General features: G+C 36.0%; 3 protein-coding genes across 10 annotated transcripts; 1 reads left to right on the plus strand and 2 right to left on the minus strand.

Annotated features, from left to right (window-relative positions):
• Positions 1 to 673: 673 nt before the first annotated feature.
• On the plus strand, positions 674 to 11141 carry LOC137718410 (serine carboxypeptidase 1). Of its 4 annotated transcripts, none has more exons than XM_068457952.2 (8): positions 674 to 1303; positions 3420 to 3527; positions 3791 to 4065; positions 4319 to 4573; positions 4685 to 4791; positions 5189 to 5275; positions 5485 to 5590; positions 10786 to 11141. In XM_068457952.2, the coding sequence occupies exons 1-8, from the start codon at positions 871 to 873 to the stop codon at positions 10927 to 10929; spliced, it is 1515 nt and encodes a 504-aa protein (XP_068314053.2). In that variant the 5' UTR covers positions 674 to 870; the 3' UTR covers positions 10930 to 11141. The 4 variants fall into 4 exon arrangements, with proteins under 4 accessions (XP_068314053.2, XP_088555344.1, XP_088555345.1 ...); XM_088699218.1 differs by having other exon boundaries at positions 735 to 1303; positions 10690 to 11141; XM_088699219.1 differs by having other exon boundaries at positions 768 to 1303; positions 4742 to 4791; positions 10690 to 11141.
• Positions 11142 to 12640: 1499 nt separating this feature from the next.
• On the minus strand, positions 12641 to 16482 carry LOC137718352 (uroporphyrinogen-III synthase, chloroplastic). 4 transcript variants are annotated; one of them, XM_068457883.2, is made up of 10 exons: positions 15893 to 16482; positions 15703 to 15790; positions 15338 to 15404; positions 15100 to 15218; positions 14635 to 14730; positions 14230 to 14285; positions 13622 to 13707; positions 13394 to 13528; positions 13133 to 13207; positions 12641 to 13032 (listed from the first exon to the last, which is right to left on the minus strand). In XM_068457883.2, the coding sequence occupies exons 1-9, from the start codon at positions 15941 to 15943 to the stop codon at positions 13159 to 13161; spliced, it is 747 nt and encodes a 248-aa protein (XP_068313984.2). In that variant the 5' UTR covers positions 15944 to 16482; the 3' UTR covers positions 12641 to 13032; positions 13133 to 13158. The 4 variants fall into 4 exon arrangements, with proteins under 4 accessions (XP_068313984.2, XP_088554241.1, XP_068313982.2 ...); XM_088698115.1 differs by having other exon boundaries at positions 12641 to 13067; positions 13155 to 13207; positions 16241 to 16475; XM_068457881.2 differs by having other exon boundaries at positions 16241 to 16474.
• A 2633-nt stretch (positions 16483 to 19115) lies between these two features.
• LOC137718444 (polyadenylate-binding protein RBP47) lies at positions 19116 to 22780 on the minus strand. 2 transcript variants are annotated; one of them, XM_068457996.2, is made up of 6 exons: positions 22052 to 22780; positions 20584 to 21064; positions 20046 to 20113; positions 19822 to 19952; positions 19626 to 19722; positions 19116 to 19486 (listed from the first exon to the last, which is right to left on the minus strand). In XM_068457996.2, the coding sequence occupies exons 1-6, from the start codon at positions 22421 to 22423 to the stop codon at positions 19310 to 19312; spliced, it is 1326 nt and encodes a 441-aa protein (XP_068314097.2). In that variant the 5' UTR covers positions 22424 to 22780; the 3' UTR covers positions 19116 to 19309. The 2 variants fall into 2 exon arrangements, with proteins under 2 accessions (XP_068314097.2, XP_068314099.2); XM_068457998.2 differs by having other exon boundaries at positions 19116 to 19483; positions 22052 to 22735.
• Positions 22781 to 26828: the final 4048 nt, after the last annotated feature.

The following is a 26828-nucleotide window of genomic DNA, read 5'->3' on the forward strand; positions in this document are numbered from 1 at the left end:
AAAAAAAAAACTAATTGAATGAATTAACCTTATAAGTATACATACGTGGTCAGTGACTATGAATCTTAGAAGACTAGAAGAATCTCACAAGGTTAACACTACAGAATTTACATTACCTATGTCCAATTAACAGTTCAATTCAACAAATTAAAAAGAACACTAAAACTTCATCATTAATGGATAAACAATGTATGGTTTTATAAATTGTCATGAAAGTATCAAGACACAAACACATTTTTGATAAGAAGATAGTTGCCTAAAACTATTTATAAGAGACGTAATTAAGATACAACTCTGAAATATTATCATTGGGCAAGTGACAGATGAACATATGTAGTGCACAAAGTGACCAAACAAATACCAACCCGCATGAAAGAGAAAGTAAAATTTGTAAGTCCAGTTCAAATGAAAATTGATAAAGCCAAAATTTCAACTGGATGATCTCAAATATATGCAAAACTATCTGCCACCGCTCCAACTAAACCATCAAATTAGGTACTATCTGCATTGGTTAAGGGGTCAAGAAAAAAATTGCAAAAGAAAAAACACTAGGTTTTTGGGATCGTGAACACCCATTGCCCTAGTGTAGCTCCGCTACTACCATCATGTGACAGCGTTGAGTACTATGCCACACAATTACACTTAAACATCCTTTTTTCTCTAATTCTAAGCTAGATGCATATGGTTTCGATCCGCATATTTATGTCCGAAGAAAAAGCTTTCTTGAATCTTTTGACAATGATAGGATGTGGATGGCCACAGGTCATGGTATATATGCTGTATGTTGTCCCAAAGCTAAGGCCTTAGTATTCTCCTCCCAAACTTTCAGTTGTTGACTTTATTCCTATAAATACTAAAAGCTAGCGTTTGATGCTACTAGTCCACCAGCATATTCAAGCAACAAAATTACTGGAGATCATGAATCTTTCACTACTTAAATGTTTGCTTCTCCTCTCCAGCTACCAGTTAACCTTTCTCATCATATCATGCAACGCCAACCAAATCGACAACCTCAACAAGTTGATTAAGTCTCGCAAATCTGCGAATCCTCCTCGGGCAGACTTATGGGATGGCTCAAATGTTGCCGATGACCAATTTTCACCAGTTTATGTTGGACTCCAAGATGGGTTGAAGGAAGCTGATAAGATTGGTTCTTTGCCAGGACAACCTCAAGGCGTAAACTTTGACCAATATGCAGGGTATGTTACTGTGGACCAGAAAGCCGGGAGAGCATTGTTCTACTACTTTGTAGAGTCGCCCCAGGATTCATCAACTAAACCTTTGGTGCTATGGTTAAATGGAGGTAAATATTGCTTAGAAGTTTTACTATACAATTATTCTATTCTTGAAGTGTTAGAGAATATGATTTCACATCAGTCATACGACAATTAATATGCAATTAATATGTGAGAGTTTACACCCCTAATATCACTGACATTTTTTGTAGTAAAACTCAACACCTTGTAATAGATGGTTAAGCTACAATATATCAATGATGTTGGTGGTGGATTATGCTTGTGCTTATAAAGTTTGTCATTAAGTTTCTTACCTTCTTAATTTAAAGTGACATGAGTCTACAACTTAAACATATCCGGCTGACGTCTAAGAAAAGATGTATGTATTACCATATTCTATCACTTTCTATGGCACTTGTAACTTGTAGGACATCATTCCAGTAAAAAAAAACTAGGAACGACCATATGTCACATATCCGAAATCACGGTGAAAATCTACTATAGGTATATAAAATGCCAGCTTCAGCGAATATATTATTAGGCTATACATGAAAATTTTTATTTGAACATTTATTCGTAACAAACTATAGACTCACTCTTTTTGTTTTTTGGTCAAAATGTATATAACCACTCGGAGTAAGTTTTAGTTAATTTGAATAAGAAAACAACAAATCCATGGATAACATGATAACATCATCATTTGTGACAGCAATCTTATTTTAAGGGAAAAGAACACTCGAAAACAGCTAGAACCACTATAATAATGGACTTAAGACGATATCGGTCGGTTTGTTGTTTAGCTATATATCATCATAAAATTTGATGTAAGCAACCACGATATATACAACTAGTGCTTAAAGTCAAAAAGAATGATATGCATATGGGGTTTACATCCCATGTATTTCCTGGCCAGCCAAGTAGCTAGCTAGGTGGACAACACTAGCTTGCAAGAATTTCCACTAATCTTGTGCTGTTGAACACCAACTGTCCCTGTATGCATGTAGTGTGTTTTCCAATAGATATAAATGTAACACGTATTGAGTGGTATAATTCTTGAGGAAATCATGAGGATATCATCTTTTCTATGATACTTTGGAGTATCGGATATTTCAAACTTTTTAATCTTTAGATCTTTGATTAAAAGTATAAAATTAAAATCTGACAATTAAAAACTCTGATATATTCGATATTCTAGAGCATCATTAAATAGTTTACTCGTGAAAACCGAAAAGAGTTAAAAGGTCCACCACCAAATGAAGATACTTTATGTCCATGCCACTATGCTAGAAGATTCTATTGGTATGAAAATAACTGTTACCCAGTTGTTTGAATGGTTTTGAGCCATGTAATGTGTTGTATAGTCTCATTCCCACTTTGTAGTGGGCATACCATTTCCTTTCTTCGTGAAAGGAAAACACATGCAAGACACGCACGAAAGTACTTTTGGCAATTCACATTGTTCTTGCCACAACTACTTGGGACGGGCTAATTTAGTATGAAGTTATGAAGTCTAATTACTGTTTAATCATGAACTAGTGGTTAACTCCCATTACATGACACAAATCCCAAAATTTGGAAATTGTTTGGATTGTGACTGAAGTTTAAGTTATTCCTTGATTAATTTTATGTACGTGGTATGATAACAAGCTAGCAGAGCCAAAAGTTGCTCCAATTATACATTATTTGACACTGCAAATTCTACATGCTATGAAAACCATACTGAGGAAAGAAGAAACCTTGCATGTCATACTAAAACGAATTTCATGCTACAGCACTGCCACCTCCAACTGTTCACAGCTCTTAGATGGCTTAAAAATCAGAGCTAACAAACTTGTCTTAGCTCCAAGTAGTCACTATAACCAGCAGCCAGATACACCATCTTCTAAGAACTCAATGCTTTTTCTCAAAAAAGAAAAAGAAAAAAAAAACTCAATGCTGACATGGCCATATCTCATATTTCACACATACAATATTTATGTTAATCCACATAGAATTGATATATCAATTGAAGCCTCTATTTGCTAAATTTTATTACAAGACAATCCACTTAAAATTTAACATTTCCTTTGGTGATGCACGACCTCAATGCTAACTTGTCATTTAATATCAGCCAACAGTTTCATACTACACCGATGCCACGCACCTCCAATATTCTTGTGCATGATTTCTGTTGTGTACATGCAGGACCAGGATGCTCATCTTTGGGATATGGAGCCATGGAAGAAATTGGACCCTTCAGAGTCAATAATGATAGAAAGACACTATTCAGAAATGACTATGCTTGGAACAACGGTAATTACTAATTAATCAAGCAACTAAATAATGAGCACTACATGTCCTTTCTCTCCCCAAATAGTTACAAAAATTCTGTCAACTTTAGCAAAAAAATTTTTTAATAGGACGTAACACTGGTACGAAAAATGAGAAGCTGAGATTGAAAATAGAAAATTTAACAATTGTAGAAATCAAACAACGTTTAAAATACCCGTAGTATTGAAGCAACACGCTAACTTTAGACTCATTATAATAATAAGCACCATAAAATTGTGTGGCAGTGGCAAACGTGATCTTCTTGGAGTCACCAGCAGGAGTTGGGTTCTCATATTCATACACAACATCCGACTATGGAGACGTGGGTGACAAGAGAACAGCAGAGGACTCCTATAAATTTCTTGTGAACTGGCTGGAGAGATTTCCCCAATATAAAACCAGAGACTTCTTCATCATCGGAGAGAGCTACGCCGGTCATTACGTACCTCAACTTGCCTCCACCATTCTCTTAAACAACAAAGTCACGAAGCAAACGAAAATCAATCTCAAAGGAATTGCAGTGAGTAATTATTCATTAATTCTACGTAGAGTTTATATAATAATATCTTGTTGTTTAAGTAATGTTTGTCTGCCAAATCACCACGTTGTGTTACTAATCCATTCAGGTTATGAAAAGTGTATATGTTTAATATCATATCATAACCTATGAAATATCAATTTCATTGTTCATCCATGTCATAACGCAAATTATTATCAGTACCATGTGCCGATGTGATCGTCGCACTAAAAAATTTCACGTATTATTCATACAGATTGGAAATGCTTGGATCGATGATAGTACTGGTGAACTGGGGATTTACGATTATGTGTGGACACATTCTATGAATTCCGACGAGACGAATGCAGGGATACACAAATATTGTGATTTTTCTTCGGGCAATTTCTCCAGTGCATGTGACAAATATCGAAGTCAAGTTGAGGAGGAGCTTGGAAATGTTGATATTTACAACATTTATGCTCCCCCTTGCAAAACATCAGAACCCACTAAATCTCTCTCAAAATCTTCTGTAAGTCTATCTGTAGCTAGAGCTTGATATTAAAGGAATAATATGCATTTGACTGAATTAAACCTTCAAATAATGATTAATTGGGATGGTATGTTATATATCCTGATACAGATTGATGATTTTGATCCATGCTCTGACAATTATGTGAAAACCTATCTAAATCTTAAGGAGGTTCAAGCGGCTCTTCATGCAAAACCTACAGAGTGGTCAGCTTGCGGGTATATGATATGCTTTCGGACAAACTTTCTTTATTGCTTAATTGTACATGAATTATGCACTATACCAAGAGTCATTTTTAGGTGTTACTGGCATCCTAAAAATGTCATTCTGCATATATGTACTTAAAAGAGTGCAGGATGACTTTAGTGATGATGCTTAATTTGCTAAAATGCTTCATAAATTGGTAATTAAAAAAAATGAAGGGAGCACGTAGGGGATGGGGGCTAGGGAATACCTCGGCCCTGAGTTGCATTGCCACTAATAAATTATGTTATATTGTTAGACCGTTATTTTTTATTTTTATTTTTTGTTTGTTTGTTAACGATATTGTTAGACGGTTTTACGAGAGAAACGTGTTTTATATAACTAACTCTCATTTTTAATCGTTGCCTCTAGTGGAGTTGGATGGACAGACAGCCCAACCACCATTCTACCCACCATAAAGCAGCTTATAGCAAGCGGGATAAGTTTATGGATATACAGGTGAAACCCTTGAATTGATGTAAGATAGTGTAGAGTGATCCCAATGTTCCCCTTCCTCTTCAGAAGATTAATTTTCATTAAACAATTGATTAAGTATAATTAATTATATCAGCATGTTACATAGATATAAACATATGCATATGTACTGCAATTACATTTTACTAATCTATATATAGCAGCTGAGATTTCATGTTAAATGCAATCTGCAGTGGAGATATTGATGGGAGAGTACCAGTCACATCTTCTAGATACGCCATAAACACTTTCAAATTGCCCCTACAAACTCCATGGCGAGCCTGGTATTCAAATGGACAGGTACTTAACGTCCACATCTTTGTGACTACATTTTACCACAATCATTCGGAAATAAATAAGTAATTGGGAGGTGGATGTTATTAGTGAAGAAAGTTGAAGTTTCACCGTACAACTAAATGACAATATGTGGGGAGTAGTCCAACTTACTTTTAAGCCCATGCAACGTCCCTCTTCCCATTAATGTGAGATTCATTCTCAACACACCGTGTGAGGAATTTTCAAGCTAAACACGTGAACAACATAAACAGGGTGACATGTGATAACAGTATAAGATGAATGGTTAGATAGGATGCCATGTGTCAATAGATTAGTATGGTTGTTATAAGGTAGTTAAAGGTTGTTGAGATTGTTGTGACATAGTGTGCAAGCAAGCCTTATTAGTTAGAAGAATATATAACAATTCATGTAAGCTTTGTATCTCTAATAAGAAAGTATACAAGAATTCATTCCTCTCACTTTCTACATTTCTCTCTCTCTGAAACCTCCATTGTTACTGCATTACTGCAACACCATATGTTGCTTTATATGGTATCTTTCACCTGTCAAGCTCTTCTTGCTTGAAAGGTTACTTCGATCTTGAATTTCTTGCTTCCGCCATCCAAGATCTTCTTCTTCTCTACTTCTTGATCTTGAAACTAAAGTTTCTAAGTTCTTTCTTTGTCTAGGTCGTGCATTCCAGGTGTTTGATCATATCTCATTCACAATTCTTCAACTAAAGGTTACAATGGTGACTGCCAATCAATTACAAATCGTGCAATCACCCATCACATCTCTTATCTCTACTGTTTCTACGTTTATGACTGCCAAGCTCGATGATTCCAACTATCTTACTTGGATTTTTCATATTTAGTTGCTACTCGAAAGCCATGGAATTATGGAGTTCTTAGATGGGTATAACCCTTGTCCTGAAAGATTTGTTTCATCTGGTTTAGGGGAATTTGAAGTAGATTATGGGGATTCATCATCAAGAACCGAAACCAATGCCTACAAGATTTGGAAAATGTATGATCATGCCTTGATGCAACTCATTACTGTTGCACTATCTTCATCGGCTGTGTCATGTGCTATTGGAAGCACAAGTTCTCAATATTTATGGAATCGGCTCAAAGAACAGTTTTCCATTGTCACTCATGCAACTATTTTCCAAATGAAATCTGAGTTGCAAAATATCAAGAAAGGCACTGATTCAATATCCTAGTATTTGCAGAGAATCAAGGAAGCTTGAGAATATTTAGCAGCTGCAGAGTATTATTCGAAGTTGATGATATTGCCATATTAACACTTAATGGCTTACCAGGGGAGTATAATATTATAAGGTCTATCATTAGAGGTAGAGAAAGAGTTATCTCTATCAAAAATTTGAGATCCCAATTGCTTGCTGAAGAAGCAATGGTTGAAAACACTACTGTTACACCATTTCTCTATGCAATGGTTGCCAAGAATTCTGAGTCCAGTTCCAAGAACTCATCACTTTCATCCCAAGAGTACTTTGGTAATCACAACCAAGGGTTTTCTGGCAATTCGAATAAAGGGTATTCAAGTACTCAATCTCCTGGTTTTTATGATGGGGGCACTCAGGCTACCTACTTCAAGAATAACTATAACAAGAACAAGGGCAGAGGCAAATTCAACTATAATTCCAAGTACAATTCTAATTTTCGATTTGGAAGTTCAAGAAACAACTATAATAATTCTGCTTTTGGCATTCTTGGTGCACCTCCAACACATTTAGCATATCAAATCTGTGGAAAATTTGGACATCTTATTGATAGATGCAGATTCAAAAATACTGATAATGTCAGTAGTACTTGAAGGGTGTCAAATATGTGGCAAGAAGAACCATACTGCTCAATTTTGTCACTTCAGAAATGCAAATGTATTTGGAAATGCTCATCAAATAACTGCAATGCATGTGGCTTCCTCACAACCTCCTTTAAACTCTAATGCTTCTTCTCAACAATTCTGGTTTATAGACTTATGAGCAACAAACCATTTCACTGCTGATTTGCAAAATCTATCCTTGGCTACTTCTTTCCCATCCACAAAGACAATTCAAACTGCAAATGGTGCATGTCTACCAATATCACATATTGGATATTCTCTAATTCATACACCTATACAACCCTTAAAGCTTAATTTGGTCCTATATGTTCCAAGAATTACTCAGAATTTGTGATCTATACATAGGATTTGTCTAGATAATATTTGCTGGTTAATCTTTGATGCTTTTAATTTCTGGATTCAGGACAAAGAGACAGGGAGGAGTTTATAAAGGGCTAGTGTAATAATGGGTATTATTTAATACCAATATCAAGACCAACTATAATTCAGCATCAAGCATTCAAAGTTTGATTTCTTAGACAACAAGTGACTTTCCAGTTTCTGGCATAGCAGGCTAGGTCACCCCTCTAATTCTATTGTTTCAACTACACTTAGAAAGTCTAATATTTCAGTACCCTCTGATGTTTCACCTTCACTGTGTCACTCATGTTTACAAGGAAAATTTTGCAAATTACCTTTCTTAATAGGTTGGCAGAAAGAAAGCATAGACACATTGTTGAAACCTTAATCACAGTGTTACAAAATGCGTCTATACCTGCCATTTTCTAGTCTTTTGCACGTCAAACTGCAATATACCTTATTAATAGGATGCCATCATCAACCTTACATAATCAATCACCATTTGAGGTCTTATTTCAATCAATTCCAGAAGTTCAACACCTCAGGATATTTGGTTGTGCATGCTTTCCATTATTGAAGCCTTATACCAGTAACAAGTTACAACCATTAACCAAAAAATGCATTTTTCTAGGATATGCATCTAAATACAACGGATACATATGCTTTGAAGTTAGTTCATAAAGGATTTACATTTCTAGACATGTCATATTTGATGAGTGTGATTTTCCATATCCTTCTTTTTCACAAAAATCATTTGTACTTCCAACAAGTTCCATTTCTGAAGCTTATTTAAAACCAATGTCTATCACAAGTGAAAACACTGTTGTTATGGAAGAGGAAATACAAGCTTTACACTCTCAAAACACTTAGTCTTTGGTTCCTTTACCATCAAGTAGAAACCTTTTGGGGTGTAAGTGGGTATTTAAGATCAAAAGACATGCAGATGGAACCATTTCAAGGTACAAGGCTAGACTTGTGGCAAAGGGATTCAATCAAGAGGTAGGTATAGACTATGGTAAAACATTCAGTCCTATGGTTAAACCTACTACAATAAGGCTTGTTCTTCCTTTAGCTACACATTTTGGATGGTCTGTGAGACAACTCGATGTAAAAAATGCATTTTTGCATGGAATCTTGCAAGAAGAGTGTATGTGGCACAACCTCATGGCTTTGTGAATTCCTTACACTCTACCTTAGTTTGTAAAGTTCACAAGTCCTTATATGGTTTAAAACAGGCTCCAAGGGCATGGAATGAGAGATTTACAAATTTCTTGCCTTCTCTGGGTTTTCAAACCACTTATGTAGACACATCACTATCTATTAAACATGTTGGTTTTGAGGTGGTGATTCTCCTACTTTATGTGGATGATATAATCATCATAGGGAGTGCAAATGATGCCATAAAAGAAATTATTTCTGCATTAGCAACAAAGTTTGATATCAAAGATTTGGGACCTCAAAACTACTTCTTTGGCATTCAAATTACACAGACTGCAGAAGGATTGATTTTGTCTCAGCATAAATATGTCAATGATTTGTTAACAAAAATAGAAATGCATCAGTCAAAGCTCTGTGCTACCCCTTGCTTACCTTATAACAGACTTCTTAAGGATGATGGAGTACCCTTTAACAATCCTAAGCTATACAGAAGCATAGTGGGAGCTTTGTAGTATATATCACATTTACAAGACTTAAAATTGCATGCTCTGTGCACCAGGTGTGTCAGTTCATGCATTGCCCTATGGAGTCACATTATTTGGCTGTGAAAATGATACTTAGATACCTTATAAAGGTACGTTGAATTATGGCATTCAGTATGTTAAAGGAGCACTGGAGTTAAATGCATTCAGTTATGCTGACTAGGCTGGGAATCCCAATGGTCGAAGATCCACAATTAGATTGGTTGTTTTCATGGGACACAATCCAATATCTTGGTCTTCAAAGAAACAAAACACAATGTCTCGTTAATCTACTGAAGCTGAGTATAGAGCAATTGCTACAACAGCTGCTGAGATTGATTGGATAAGACAGCTATTTGCCTTCTTGCAAATTTCAATCCCAACTCCATCTATAATGTTTTGTGACAATCTATCAGCTATTCCCCTTACCTACAATCCAATGATGCATCAAAGAACAAATCACATAGAGATTGATGTGCATTTTGTGTGAGAAAGAGTTGCCAAACAACTAATTCAAATGTAGTTTGTCTTTTCCAATGAACAATTTGCTGATATTCTGACTAAAGGGTTATTTGCACCATTATTTCATACTCACTGCTGCAATCTCAGGCTTCGTGATCCTTCTCCTAAGCTTGAGGGAGGATGATAACAGTATAAGATGAATGGTTAGATAGGATGCCATGTGTCAATAAATTAGTATGGTTGTTATAAGGTAGTTAAAGGTTGTTGAGATTGTTGCGACATAGTGTGCAAGCAAGCCTTATTAGTTAGAAGAATATATAACATTTCATGTAAGCATTGTATCTCTAATAAGAAAATATACAAGAATTCATTCCTCTCTCTCTCTCTCTCTCTCTCTCTCTCTCTCTCTCTCTCTCTCTCTCTCTCTCTCTCTCTCTCTCTCTCTCTCTCTCTCTCTCTCTGAAACCTCCATTGTTATTCTACATTGCTACAACACAATATGTTGCTTTACAATGTGGAGCACGTGGGCCATTGGACTTTACACGCAAAATAACCTACTCTGATACCGTGAAGAAAGTTGGGTATCACCATAAAAACAATTGACCATATGAAAAGTAGCCTAATTACTTATAAGCTCATGTAAGATCCCTCCTTTTATCAATATGAAATTCAATGTCAACAATTAGTCCACATCTATAATATGGGTAGATGATGAGTTTGTTTATATTTTAGAATATATTTAGTAGTAACAGATAAAACATGTGTTGTAACATGTAGATATGGTACAAAAGCGTAACCCCGTACATTAATTATACATGTCAATGCAAGATGGGAAGACACATTTTCCTTAATTATGGTGCAATGGGCTGGCAGGTTGGAGGATATGTGGCTGGGTACAAAGGATTGACATTTACCACAATAAGAGGAGCAGGTCATATGGTTCCCAGCTATCAACCGCAGCGATCACTTACCTTCATCTCATCTTTTCTTCAGGGGAAACTTCCACCTTCCTCCTAATTAATCATATCAATTTCCCAACCGCACTACTGCTATTGATTAATCCTACGTTAATTATCTGAATATCCAGATATATACAATCTAAATTAAAAAAGTATTATGATTTGTAACCATATATATATTTGTTTAATAATTAAAACAATGACCAAGGTGATCGTGTAATATCATCCATTGGGTTTAATATCATCTATTGGGTTTTTTGTTGTTTGAAATTTTGGTTGGATGAAAATGTTTCATATATTATCAATTTTTCTATTACAAGTACTGTTCTAAAAATTCCTGCCTAGCGCCGCCTAGCGCTGCCTAGCCCCTAGGAAGTTGGCCACCGCCCAATTAATGCCTAGACGTTTGAAAATTAAGAAATGGCGCCTAAACCTGCTAAGGCGCCCGCCTAGACCACCTAGGCACCTGCCTAGCTTGCCCAGACCAACCTAAGCACCTGCCTAGGTTGTGACTCACTTAAACAAAAAATAGATAACTTTCATTTTGCATTTTATTTTTTTCAATAAATTGTAAGAGACTTGTTGCATACTTAAATGAGCACACATTATGTTTTCATTGTGTTCCAACACTTCATAATATATATGTCATTCTATTTTGTAGTTTATGATGAAATTATATATATTTAAAGTATATGCAAACACTTATTTATACGAAATATAATAGATTTACTTAAATCCGCCTAGGCGGGCGCCTAGGCTCTAGGCTTCAGCCTTCCGTCTGACTATCGCCTAGAGTCTTTTAAAACCTTGGTTACAAGCTTATGGATAAGAGGAAGATTTGTCTCATTTAAAAGTACAGAAAAATTATAGAAAATACATAAAACTAGCAAGAGTGCAAAATTGTTTTTTTGCGCCAAATTAGTACACCAAATGATGTGCTACCAATCAAAATTTTTATTCAAGTTGAAATTTGATTAATAGTTATAATAAAAAAACACTATATATGAATTTGAAGCGCCATTTAGTACATGAATTTGATTTATGTAGCACCACCTAGTAAAAAAGAAATTTAATAAATGACGAAAACTTAGTGTGTCTAGCATTATAATGTAGGCTCTTTTATTCAAACACTCCAAATGTACGTTCGTTGCATGCATAAATGCACTCGTCAATTATTCACAAATTCTACAGATTTTATACATTAAGACTTCATAATCTAGCAATAAATCTACTCGTCAAAATTCTCATATTCTTTCAATCAGTAAATGTACTCGTCAAGTTTCAACTCAACCCACAATATAAATATTAAAAATTGTGAATACCAATTGGTAATTTGGTATTCTTGAACTGATCATTGGTCAAGATGAAGCTTACACTACTTGCATGTAATTTGCTGCTCCCCTCCAGCCACCAATTCGCCTTTTTGATCAAATCATGCAATGCTAATCACCAAATTAAGCCTTTTTGATCATATCATGCAATGCTAATCACCAAATTAACAACCTCAAAAACTCGATTAATTCTCGAAGATCTGCGAATCCTCCTCGTTCCAAATCGTGAGTTCGCTTAGATGAGTCTTCTTGTTCTCCAGTTTAAACTGGAAGTCAGCATGGATTGAAGAAAGCTAATAAAATTACAGCCTTGGCAGGACAACCTCAAGGAGTAAATTTCAGCACAAAAACTTTCTTAGGCGCGACACAAATTTCAGCACTTACAAGTTCATCTACCCGATGTCCATAAAACAGCAGAATTCATTAGTGAAAAACACGAACAATCAACATGAGCTTTGATTATAAGAATAAAATGTACAAAGAATTACAATCGTGTCCTCGCTACTACACATGAACTGCAGTCAAACAAGCAGCAAAACTGATCTTGCACAGCGTAATTGAGTAAACGAAGTTTACATAGACAAGAGTAAGCTTTCTTTCCACATATGATCCAATCGCCTATTTCACGGGCCAGAAAGAAGCTGTGCCTAATGAATATGATCGCCTCGGGGTGTTGAATATCTTGACATCTTTCATTCCTGCTCTTTGCAAATATTACATCCTCGTTTTACGGCTACTTTATGCAGAAACTAGGAAATTCAACTTTCCATTTGTGAGTTCTTGCTGCCTCAATTTCTGCTCCGGCGGTCTCCTGGTCAGCCAGCCTGGGCCTGGGAGAGAATTGAAGACACGCGGCTTATTTAATCTATACAACCACAGGAAAAGAGAGGATGCAAGTTACTAAACCGTAGCGCAGGAGGAAAACTCTACCTTAAAAAAATAGACTGCCTACAAATTTACAGACGCGCATTTGCTTGCAACGCTTCAAGTATGCTACCCACCCACCTGTTGTCCAAAACAAAAAGGTTAAGAAAGAAAAACAAAAAAAAAAGGATATAAGAAGGCATCTCATAGTAGCCTACTACAACAATCATCAGGGGAAAATCCGAACAATGAAAACTATAGACCATATTTGAATTCACCATCTCATCATACCAGATATAATATACAGTAACGAAAAGTCAATATTACCCTTCAAGACCTGGGTTTGCTGGGTAGTAAACATTTGTGAGGCCTAATTTCTTAGCAGCCTTAGCAGTTGTCTCACCAATACAGGCAACTGAATTGCTCCATTGCTCTGACTCTGGAATAAGACCGACCCAGGCACTGTTGGAGAAAACAGATAGTGAAAAACAAAATTAATGATTGGTACTATAGTCTCTAGTGAAATACCTCTAAGTAGCTCAACTGGTTACTTACCGAATAGCTGATGGAGAAGCAACTGCTATGACAGGGGCGGAGAGTGCCTGCTTTAAAACTGTTTGGTCGACATGATGAACAGGGTCCTAAAAGTAAGTATCCCAAGATCCCAAGAAACATTGTTAAGTTACGACTGAAATAAGTCATTAGCTATAACCAGTAATCCTATTCAATTAGTGCTAATATCACATTCAACTGCCATCCTGCAACTATAACAAAAAGGTTCAAACAAACATATCAAACTCCAAATGTCCACATTATACTAGAGCAAGGCAATGATTGAGAAGAGGAGCAGGGATGCCTCTTGATCCTGAATGATGTACTAAATTTTATGGTGGACAACTATAATTTGCAAAACCAAAGACCTGGAAAGAGAAATTATGTTTTATCGTATCCAATAGAAACACATAGAAAGGATGATCAATTGATGACAAGAAGTATAGAAAAGAGAAGTGTAAATATCTTGTCATTAATCTATAAGAAATTTTTCATGGAACCATTAAATAAAAAGTAAAAATTATAGATCACTTAAAAAAAAATTCATAGAAAATTTCCATGGAACCAATATAAGGAGACCACACTTGCATGCCAAAGTTGAGTAAGCATACCGTTGTGTATGTATTTAGCCTTGTGACCTCAAACCCACGATTGGACAGGCCTTCCTCTGAAACAAATATAACAAGATGAAAAGGGTGAATCAAAGACAAGTGACAGTGCACATAATCTTATAAGCCGCTATCAGCACAACATTGACCAAAGTCTTGGCTTCATCACGTGATATACTCTACGAATGCCAAAATTGTATATGTATTGTTGCACAACCAAAAATGTAAAGGAACGAATATAACTATCCATTTATGGAAAAGGAAAAAATGACTCATAAAAGATCACAATCATGAACATGCTCAATCATAAAAGATCGCAATCATGAACATGCACAATCCTAAAATGGCGAAAGCAATAAAAACTCTATCCAAAAGAAGCAGGCATCGAAATTGAAGCATTCCACATACCAATCTCATTGCTGGCCTTTGCAGAAGCAGGATATAAAACGGTGCATTTTTCATTCCCATTCTTAGGAAGCTCTGAAGCCAAGACCTTGCCAGTTGCTGTGCGGCGATTATTAAACAAAAAAGACCAATAATCAAAATCAATAGTGGAATGGAGAGCATACCCACAATATTGAGTCATAAATTAAACAAAAGAAAAGGATAATAAAATCAAGCTGAGGAATCTAGAAAACTTTTGCTTCACATTTAAAAACTTTTGTTCAGACATTCATTATTCAATGCCTCTCATTCTTCAATGCATCTATGTTTGGAGAGTTTTTAATTTTATCAGTATTCTCCAGTGCTTTCGCAATGTTTTTAAGATGAAGTTCATCTTTCTGGGACCTTCACATTAATTGTAGCAAGCATAACAGGCAATAATATACTTTGTACAAAACTACATCGTTGCCTACACCAATTCATACGCACCTTTGGATGGCACAAAAGCAATGTTGAGGGATCGCTTCGATGACTGTACTACTTCCTCAAATATGCTTGCTGTACCAGCCCCCACGACCCCTACCGTAACATTTGGAGTTCCAGCAGCCCTGACAGTAAATAACAAGACAGAGTCTAAAATTTAGACAAAATTAAATTACCAATTTGTATGAACAAGTTTTAAATGCAAAATGTGCCAGGGTTTTATTTATCTAGTTTTCTCTCTTACTTCCAGGCCTCTAAGAAGACTGAACTCGCTTCAGGGGACGTTATGACAATCCAATCAAATGTAGTATCTGCAGCCAAAAAGGACCATTAAATGAAGAAAGTTGGTTAGAAAATAGTTGTACATTTGTTTAGACTACGCTAGGTGAGCATGTAATCAAATTAAGAGAATCCGTCCACAAATTTTTTTCATACACACAGGAAACAACATAAACTTTATAAAAAGAAATTTGGAAACATGGAGCTGAAGTTTGAGGCCCAAAGGGCAAAATGGGGCTAACTAGAATGCGAGGCAGTCAACTTAGTTGCATTATCTGTGAAATTACTCAACGACATCGACAAATTGGAGAAGAAAGTTGAAGAATTTACCACTTAATACTGTAGAAAGCCTATCCAGATCTGGCCCCCGTGTATGCTCAATGAGCGGAAGCTCCAAACAGCTGATTCCCTGCTTGGCCTGCACTCAAAATTTTCAAATGTGAATGCGTTGGAGAATATCAAAGAATTAAACCTTCGAAAAACGGTGGAAATGGAAAAAATATAAAAATTGATGATTTACAAATGCTGAAGAACAAAATGACGCAAAGAGCCAATCACGTTCGCATTTCATCGAACACCTAACTGGTAATCCAAAGCTAAACCGCAGCCCGAAAACAATTCCAAATTCTTTCACAATTTTGACAGCAACCACTCAAACAGTAAATGCAGAGTAATTCACATTTCAGGAGATCAAATCCGAAAATGCAAGAAAGAGGGCGGCAACAGAGTACAATTACGAAATGTAGAACCCAGAAATCCAACGCAGTACAAACAGCTAAATTTCCCAGTCTTTCAGCAAAATCACAGGAAAAAATGTCAGATACAGAGGTAGAGAGAGAGAGAGAGAGAGGAGGAGAGAATTGCGCACCAGGGAGGCGATGAGCTTGCCGTTCTTGCCGCGCTCTCTCGTGACGACGACCTTCGGCTGCGCGTGTGAAATGGAGGTGGAAGTTGCGGAGGCTGCGTGGATCCTGGAAGCAACGACGAAGATTCGCCGGTGAAGTGGATGACAAGAAGGTGGGTAGGAAATAGGAGGAGAGAGAGAGTAAAGAGAAAGGTGTGCCATTGGAAACGTGTTGGAGAGAGAGGATTGCACCTCGACAGCCCATTACCATATTAAGTAATACAAGATCTAACGTAATTAATTAAACAGAAGATCTTACGTCATTAATTTTGTTTAATTATTCTTAATCTTCCGATAAGTCCGAGAGATTTTTCAGGTACACAATCCGGTACAACAATTGGAATAATACATTCCATGAGTTAGTCATTCTAAAGTTTAGATAATATTGTCTGAGAAAACATATTAAATATTAATTCGTTAGAAACTAAAAAGAAATTTATTGAATTGTATTATGACATTTTGTGTTCTGTTATCACACTTAAAAAATGCCTCTTATTAACCAAAGGGCTGCCGGGAGAATTCGCAATGTGTCTATAACACAAGATAATATACACATGTTATTATATAAATGATAAGATACTTACGTTAAAAAATTAACAATTTAAAAAAAAATAAAATTTTTCATTACGTATATAATAACATGTGATATATTATCTATGTTCGGACTGCAAAGAAATTTTTCTTGCCGCTAGGGAGGATCGCAGTTCTTGGTGGGATGTGTCACATGGCTGTGGAATTCCTGTGGGCATCGACCAATCAGCTTCCTGCCATGTGCTTGTCTAGCTATGAGCTGCCCGAAGGATATGATTTCTTTTTAACCTCTACTTTTAGGGCATACAAACGCAAAGGAAATGTTTTATGTGGTAAGGTGTTTAAACTTTGTGATAGTAGAGAAAATAATTTACATTCTCACACATCTTCTGGCGTTTAATAGTCAAATTTCACAAGTGAACGAACATGTTCTGATTCTATTAAAAAATTAAACTTAAAACTCTAAAATTAATTAAGCAAAATTTCCCAATTTTAGATGCAAGACAATACTTAAAATCCTCACGCGAAAAACCATCATGACAAATTGTGAGTATCATCACAAATATATTGACAAACCCAAGTTCAACAGCTCTTTGAGGTGATCAAAGCAACATTTAGTCACATTTTACTGCAAGGATTAAGTAGAGATCTGCATAATTCATTTTTCAATTTGTGCTAAATTTTGGTTCCCCATGTCTCCCGAATGCCCAACCCAACTGAAGGGTGTTGTGCGCCCCAAGATTCCAACACCTGCCACCTCAATTTGTTATTGTTTGCTTTTTCACTAAGCCTCATGGTACTTAGGATTGAGTCTGTTTATGGCGTGATCGTACGCCAATGTGAGCAGTAAAATATAAAACTAGGTCCTGCACAATGATGATGATGATGATGGCTGTTGACAATTATTATTCTAATTGAAAATGTTTCTCCAAAAGGTAATATGCATACTGAAACGTTTAACAAAAACAAAGCGCATTCTAAAATTTTTATGTTAAACTCTATAGAAACACTTTTGGTTATTTATAAAAGGGAATTGTTATTGGCGTTCTAAATTTCTCATTCTATATTTCAAACTTTCTATATTTAGAAAGAAAAATACACTTATGAAGAGTGTAGAATGAGATTTTTGGAGTGCCAATTTCCCTTTATAAAATATGTATTGGTTTGTCATGTTTACTGCATGTAGTTCAGTGATAGATAATCCAACTCATAAAACTCATGTTGGAGCAAAAAAAATTGGGTCCTCCAATCTTCGCTTGCCACCAAAGAGAGAACGAGGGGAGTGTTTGTGGAAAAGATAGTGTGAGGCTCAAGTTAGTAGGTGCTTGAGATGATTGCGGTAAAATTTAGAGAGATTGTGTTGTTTTCCTCCCTTAGGAGGTGACTTAATTGAAGTCTTTGGGATCCAAGTTACCATTTCTCAGTTTTTCCATAGCCCACAAGCTATTGTCGTTGGAAAATAAAAAGGATTATTTATTTATTTTCATTTTTTTTGAAAGAATCGATATTATCTACAATAAGGAGAGGGGATAGGCTTAGCTTCACAATAAGCTAACAATAATGTGGTTCAAATTCACTTTTGGCGAGAATCGAACCTAAAACCTCTCACTTACCAGTGAAGAGGAATACCACTAGACCGTAGTACTAAGTGGCAAAAGGAACGTATTTTAGGGATATGATTTAATTAGTGATTTAATATGATTTAATTAGGTTTGATATGATTTGGTCTAGGTTTCCTTGTCTTGTTGACAAAGGATTGTTTTGATTTATTTCCTAGTATTGCTCCCTTGTAATCTTGTAATACTTCCTTATTGACAAGAATAAAGAATTGAAGTAGTATATTGAGAATTGTGGGATTGTAGAGAATTCTACATTTACCATAAATTAACCCTTTATTTTCAACTATCCTATCATGGTAGGGTAGTGGAATACTGCAACAAGTTTAATTGAGGAGTAAATGCTCATTTATAAGTGTGTTTAAAATTACTAAAAATACTTTTGGAACGAATTGTTAGACAAAATGCAAGTAAATCCAAGAAAAGAACTTGCAGTGTGGCAACAAAACATGCAACCTTAGACAAGCATGCTAAAAAATGCTTTCTCAAATTTGCCTTCCATTTGTGGCAAGGCCTTCTGCAGTACTTGTTCAGGCCTTCACCCTAAAATCGCGACTGCTGCCCGGTGTAGAACATAACACAAGTGCAACTTTGCACTAGCATGCTAAAGATTATCTCGCACATTTTCAATTCACGGAGGCCCTGTACTGATTGAATAATATTTCCCTAAAAATTACGTAAATCTAAAGAAATGATCAATGAAATCCTTGCATAACTACCTCAAGTTATCAAAATTCAGTTCCACTCCAGAATTAGAGGGATTTATAAGAATTCTAGAGAACCAAGCAAATTACAGATCCATTGAGTCTGATTTCTAAACTACTTATGCAGCTTACTCGGTTCCCTCGCTGTTGGTAGGTTGCTACCGTGCACAGGAGCTGCTGTCTCAGCTTACTTGTTGTTGGTGGGTGCCATACACCGGATAAGCTCCATATGCAGCCGAAGCTGCAGCATACATGCTAGGGTCATGGTGTGGTGGTAGAGCATAGCCGTAACCTTCATAAACAGGTCCTCCGTAGTAGGCGGCACCTCCCCATTGGTTTCCAAAATCCGATCTGAACTGCTGAAAATCAAAACCAAGGAAAACAAAAGATTCGTGAGAAAAAAAAACTAATGGCATGATAGAGGCATTACAATTGTATTTCGTCACACAATTTTGTTGTGGACTTGGGGAGGGGGTTTTGAAAAGAGAGAAATAATACCTGCTTATTTGCTGGATTGCGTCCCCATGAAAGTCGGACTGTTTGCTTGCCAATTACTGTGCCATTGAGTTTCGGCAATGCCTCCTCAGCATTATTTCTGTCACAAGAGGTCAAAAGGATCACGTCCCAACTCGTTGTCAAGTAAAAACTATACCACCACCAGTGTTGCAGACCAACATCATGACAAACAGTTTACCTGTTAGCAAATTGTACAAATCCACATCCTTTTCCAACTGGTATTTTAACAGAAACTATCTCGCCATACTGAGAGAAGGGCTGCCTGAGATCTTCATCAGTAACATTAGGATCAAGCCCCCCGACAAATATCTACAAATGACACATTCATCAGCAAAGGTTGTAGAGACTAGAGAGAAGCGCAGTCTCAATTGGTTAAAAAACCATGAAAGCTAGAAGACTCACTGTCGTGTTTGTAGAATCTCCATCAGATTGGAATCCCTGGGTTGGTGTACCATTTGAAACATAACCCCCTGCAGAAAGCACAAAATATAAGCGTATAAAAGAGAACTAACATTAAAGCCATGGTCATGCAGAGATTAGCCTCTTTCATAATCTGAAACCATCGTTTGGAAACGGTATCTAATTTGCCGGAGTATAGATCACAAAGGACTAGAAAATTACAAATAGCTTTTCAAAAGTAGTCCAACAAATGGAAGACGATTGATGATTACAACTATTCCAGAAAGATTTCATCAGTTTAGCTACTTGCCAAAATGAACTTTAAACACCTTAAAGAAGCAGTGAATATTTCTAGCAATAAATTCAAATATGCCATGATGGAGGTAAAACTGCAACATGACATTCATATAAATCCTTACTAATGCATGAAAGATTTGGAGGACCAAAACACAACTTCAGAGAGAGAAGAAGTAGACGCAAATACCTTACTTACCAAAGAGAAGAACTAAACCCCTCCTTATCTAAAAGTAGAACTAAATACCTTGTGAAGAGTATTGTTGTTGATACCCAGATGATTTCCGAGGAGTTGCAGCACCAATGCGCATAGGCCTGCTGGAACAAAAGATACCATTCATTTCAGTCATAGCCTGTGACCTTTCATTCTCGTCCCCAAACCTCACAAAACCGTAACCCTTTGAACGGCCAGTATTGGCATCAAAGACGACTTTTGCAGCTTTAACAGATGGATATTTACTAGAGAAAGTTTCGTGCAATAAACTATCTGTAACATCTGCAGCTAAGTCTCCTACAAAAATGGAAAGATCAGGAGCATTATCTGAACGCTTATCACCCGTGCTAAATGCAGCCCAGTTCAGACGGAAGGGCTGTTCTGTGTTGGGCATTAGAATGCCAGCGTAGTTCTGTAGAACATTCTCAGCTGTTGCATGTGAAAAGAATTCCACAAAGCCGTAGCCCTCGGATAAAAGAGTCTGCTTATTGCGAATAAGCTTGATGGAGGCAATCTGCACGACATAAGAAATACATGTTATCTAAAAGGGCAGTAATGATCAATTACATAGACAGAAACAATAGGCAACAATTTCTTCAAGAAATCAGTTTCACTGGAAATATAAGACAATTTGTTCTCTGAAAACTCCACGGCTTCACGGAAGAAAGAAAGTAAGAAACAAATGTACACAATCTTTCCTACCAGGCCAAACAAATACCATAATTTTTATATCTACCGTACGTCGGCCAGAGAATTCCTTATGAAGGCCGTATTATTTTGTATATTCGATTAGAAAACAGAACAACATATATGTATGTAGTCAAAATATATTCATCATTTTTGTACTTTTAGGGTTTCCTTTTTAGTAATTGGCTCCAATATGTACTCAAAAGATGCTCCAATCACCAACAGTTTTACTTTTTATGAACTAGTGCAACGACTTCCAGTACAATTTTAGAATTGCCCCAAAATACCAAATGAGAAAAAAGCGCAGAAAAGTAGTGTTCTTCTTGCATATTCCCAAACAAAATTAGCCACCGAAGGGGAATCATCCCCTCTTTAGTTCATAACTAATTAGATTTAGCTTTTAACACTTTCAGGCCTTGTTTGGTACGCCGAACTATATTGCTTATGTTTGCCCTAATTTGTGCATTGGAGAAACTGGCTATATGAGTCACAAAAGTTACAGCATTTTTATCATGTATACCGAATGAGTTCAGATAAATATTCTGACCCATAAAAATTAATACAGAATTATACGAAAATTAAATGAGCAATTAAACCATGCAAAAAATCAACAAAATGCTTGCAACCCAATTAAGCAGAAACCTCAAAGCATCCAACTTCCAACCCAAATGTCAATTTTTTTACAATAAATCAAAATAAAATTTTCATCTTCAATATGAATAATCATGCGACCAGTAAAAAAAATCCATACAAATATGTGTACGTGAATATATAAAGAGGAGAGAGAAAAAGCAGTGAGAGGAGATTCATAGACCTCGCCGGTGGAAGCGAAGCAGGTGTGAAGGTAACTCTCGTCCATCCAATGGTGCAAATCACCGACCCAGATGGTCTTATTCTCGCCGCTGCCAGATCCCAACTGCTGCTGCTGGAGGTGTTGTACGTGCTGCTGCTGCTGGTACTGGTGGTACGCCATGTAGTGCTGCGGCGGAGGCGGAGGAGTCGCGTAGTGCTGCGGCGGCATCATCTGGTGCTGCATTACCATCGCCGCCGTCGGGTACTGCATCGCCATCCACTGCTGCGGCGGCGGCGTCTGTGCTTGCGCCTGTTGCGGCCGTTGGTTATGGTTATTACTCTGTTGCTGCTGCTCCTGCTGTTGCACCGACGAATCAGAGCCGTTCGATTGCATCCTCACACCACAAAAACACACTCTTTGTTCTCTCTCCTTCCGCTAAAGGACGCAGTTTAATCCGAACTTAAGGAAGAGAGAAAGAGAGAGAGTCTAGAGAGAAAGAGAGACTGGGAGTTCTAGAGAGAGAAAGAGAGAGAGTCTTTCCGAATCTGGAGGTTTTAGAGATAGAAAGTAGAAGGGAGGGGGGAGGGGCTTGGGCTGCGGGGGCAAGGGGAGGATGTATTTGTGCGGATGACGGATTCATGGGTTGGCTTCGTAAAACGCGGTTGGTTTCTCCACCGTCAGATCAAACGGTGAGGTCTGTTGCTCACCGTTGGATCTCACACACCCAACCGATAAGCACTAGCACAGGTCGTTTTGTTGATCCGCCGCCAGCTGCCCCTTGCCCTCGTTTTTTTTTTTTTTTTTTTTTTTTAATAATATTTTTTGGGGCTTTGGATATGCTTTTTAGTTTTTACTGTTTTTGGATTCTGTTTTCACCGCAACCTTAAACGTCGAAATTTACCGCGTGACGTCACTCTCTGTTCTTGAATTTCAGTGAAGATTTACTGAGGTGAAAGGAAATCCTGTTTTTTTTACCGGATATGGGTAAGTACGGAGGTCAGGGGAAAACCCAGAGGAAGATCTTTGTTTGCCAAACTGAAGTTAGATTCTTTTTCTGGAAAGGTTAGAGTGATGGAATAGAAGGGTTACCTAAAACAGGCCTAATTTTCAGTTGTGACATAACACAAATAGTATAGTACGTGTTTTTATGTAAGTGGTGGAAAATTTTAGTTCAAATCAAGTTAGATTGAGAGAGAGAGAGAGAGAGAGAGAGAGAGAAAATGGTAGCTGCAATCAACAACTGGGAATTAAATGTTAGATTCAATAGTTATTAATCATTCACTATAAATTCATGCACTCTTTTTTTATAATTACTTGTAATAACTTTTATCAGGGGCGAAGTCAGAATTTAAAAATGAGATAGCTAATCTTATGCTAATTTTTTCTTAATGAAAATTTTAATATTTTAGCAATTGTGGGGGTTTTTTTTTTTAAGAGTAATGCTATTTTTACCACATTTATATACCACAATTTTTTTTTACCATCTTAGGTGACAAATAAGCTGGACAAGCTACGTCATTTAATTTCAATCTTTTTATTAATTAAAACATATAAATAATCTTAGGTGGCAGTAGAAGACTCCTCATATACTACAATCATCATTTAATTAACAATTTTTTATTAATTATTGATTAACATTTTGAAATTAAATGCTAATTAATTTAGGTGCCACATAAGGTGGTACACAATTATGGAACAAAAATATGGTAAGAATAGCATTATTGTTTTTTTTTTTCAATCTTTAAAAAATGTATTTTACATGCAAATAAAAGAAGATTTTATATTTACACAGGGTGCATTTTTGCTCACCCAGACTAACTATAGGGTATGCTTATCACCCATTCCAATTACGGATGGTATTGGTACGATTACCGTACCAAAACCCATGTACCAATTACCATACCAAACTTTTGCTATGATAAAATCTATTACCATTACCATGCCAAACTTTTGGTATACCGAATTTGGACATGCCAAATAGTTCGGTTGGCATGGTATGGAATGGTAATTACCACTTTGTTTTGGGCCATTCTTTTTCGCCAAAATTTTTTGATTTTTTTTTTAACCCAATTCAAGGTCCAAATGTGTTTTGGTCACTTTCTTTAGGTTTCTAAAACTTTTTTATTTAATTATGAAAATTTTATAAAGATTCATTTAAGAAACAAGAAGTAAACAGATAGAAGAATTGTTGAAAAACCCAACATCCCTAAAAAAAATAGTTAAAAGATTCCTAAATTCCATCTCTACATTCTTTAAAATTGTACAAATATTAACTTGATAGACGAAACCAATGAGAAAGGCATCCCAATTTGATGAAGGAGAAGATGAGATGGACTGCGAAGAAAGAGAGAGTTGCCGAAACGGGAGCAACATAGATGAAGTTGATGGCTAGATCAGTGAAAAGATGAAGAGTCGTAGCACAAGAAGGCTTGGGTTTTTTTTATTGGGAAAGTAAAGGTTAGAGGGTGAGATGATTGGATAAATGACTAAGAAAAAAAATAAAAAGTGCATATATAATTATAATAATACCTAAGTATATATATAAATGAATAAATAAATGATATAATATTAAAAGTAGTGGTACGGTACGGTATACCACTGGTAATGGTTTTGAATACTATTACCGTACCATTACCAATGGTACAAATTTTTTGGATGGTATGGTTGGTAATTCGGTTGATATGGTAATTTGGCAAAAAATTTCACCCCTAATTTCAATGCTTTCCATGCATAATCCACACTAACTCTAATTAAGCTTAATTTTTTTTTTTAAATTTTTTCTGCTTTAATTAATAGGAGAGAATCTTACTTTTACTCATTTACCTCCATATCTATCCTTTCTTTTTAAATATGTTATTAAAAATTAAAACTTAAAACTCTCTTTTTTTAATACAAATAGACTCTGCGCACACATCTTCTTGGTTTTTCATATGCTATTTTTCTCTAGATTTTTCATCTGTTATTTTTCTCCAACTAGAAAAAGGTACGCAACTCCCATCTATTTGGTCTTTAGGATTATTATAGGGTGTCAATTTAATTCAATATTAAGTAATTTGATGCTTATACAGATGAAACACCAAGATGATGAGTTTCATCCTCATCTTCCAGTGATGCCAAATTAAGAATCAATTGATTGTATACATTTAGATTCAGATTCCAAAAGCTTTGAAGTCTTGGATCAAAATGAAGAAAAAGGAGAATTTACAAGCAAAGTTGGTGATATTTCGTTGGGGATGACTTTTGGTAATGAGGATGATGCATATAATTACTACAATGCATATGGTAGAATTGTTGGATTTAGCGTGAGAAAGAACAGAGAGAATAAAGACAGGTTAGGTGTACTAAAGAAAAAACAATTTTGTTGTTCTTGTGAAGGTTTTTATTCAATTAAAAAATAAAAAACTAAAAACTAAAAAAAAAGACAACTCCAAAGAAGAAAAGAGAAGAAACAAGATGTGGTTGCAAGACAAAATCAAACTTAATTTAGAAATGAAGTTTGTTATGACAAATTTTGTTGCTGAACATAATCATATTCTTGTTCCGGCATCAAGTTCCAATTTATTGATGTCTCATAATTTACCACTAAAGCAGGAAGGTCTCAAAAACTAAATTTTATTTAGTCTAATTGTAACAATTTGACAATGAGAAAGCGCATCGGGGTTCTAAAAAAGGGTGACTCAGAATGTTTGCTTGAATATTTTAAGAACAAGCAAACTGAAGACAAGTCATTTTTCTATTCTCTTTGAACAAACGAGGAGAATGAAATAAGTGGTTGTTTTTTCTGTGATGGAAATTCAAGGCGCGATTATACTGTATTTGGTGATGTTGTGTGTTTTGAGACGACATTCAAAATGAATTGACACAATATGGTGTGTGCCCCAGTAGTTGGTATCAATAATCATGGTCAAACCATACTTTTTGGATGTGGTTTGCTAGATGGAGAGAGAATAAATACATGTGAGTGGCTGTTCAAGACCCTTTTACAAGCCATGGATGGAAAAGCACCAGGAATCATATTTATAGATGAAGCCTAATCAATCGCTGCTGCGATTAGTGAAGTATTTCCTAATTGCCACCATCGTCTTTGTTTGTGGTAGATATATCAGAATGTTGCAAGGAACTTTGAATCATGTTTTCAGTGAGTTTAAATCATTTGCACAGGATTTCAAAATATGCATATATGATTCGGAGACTGTTGAAGAATTTGAATCAAGTTGGAATAAGTTACTTGATGATTATGAATTGAGAGGAAATATTATGTGAGAAATGGGCACAAGTTTATGGTCGAGACCACTTTTGTGCTGGTATTACTCTTGACCAATTCCTATTATATTATTTTTACGTATTATTTTGTATATACTTTATAATAAGGGCACAAGTTTCTTTTTTTGCTATAATATGATCAATTTCCATTTTTTTTCTTAGGTATGACAACAACAGAAAGAATTGAAAGCATGAACAAGTTTTTGAAAAAGTATTTTGATCGAAACCTCCTTCTGCAAGAATTCATTGTCCAATATGATAAAACAATAGCAGATCGAAAAGAAAATGAAAGGCAAGCAGAAAATGCAACTAAACATAAATGGCGTAGTTTGTATTCTGATTGGACTATGGAGACTGAAGCAACAAAGCAGTAGACAAGTAAGATTTTTTATTGTTTCCAAGAGGAGGATAAGAAAGTTTTAAATTTGAGACCACTGAAATTAGAAAGTGATGATGGGCTAACACGTACATACACAGTAATGAACTTAGGAAAACGAGGAATTAATAGAACACTTAAGTATGACCTTGCAAATCA

The sequence above is a fragment of the Pyrus communis genome, chromosome 8 (genome assembly GCF_041283825.1).
Source record: "Pyrus communis isolate YQ-2024b chromosome 8, ASM4128382v1, whole genome shotgun sequence".
Lineage (NCBI taxonomy): Eukaryota > Viridiplantae > Streptophyta > Magnoliopsida > Rosales > Rosaceae > Pyrus > Pyrus communis.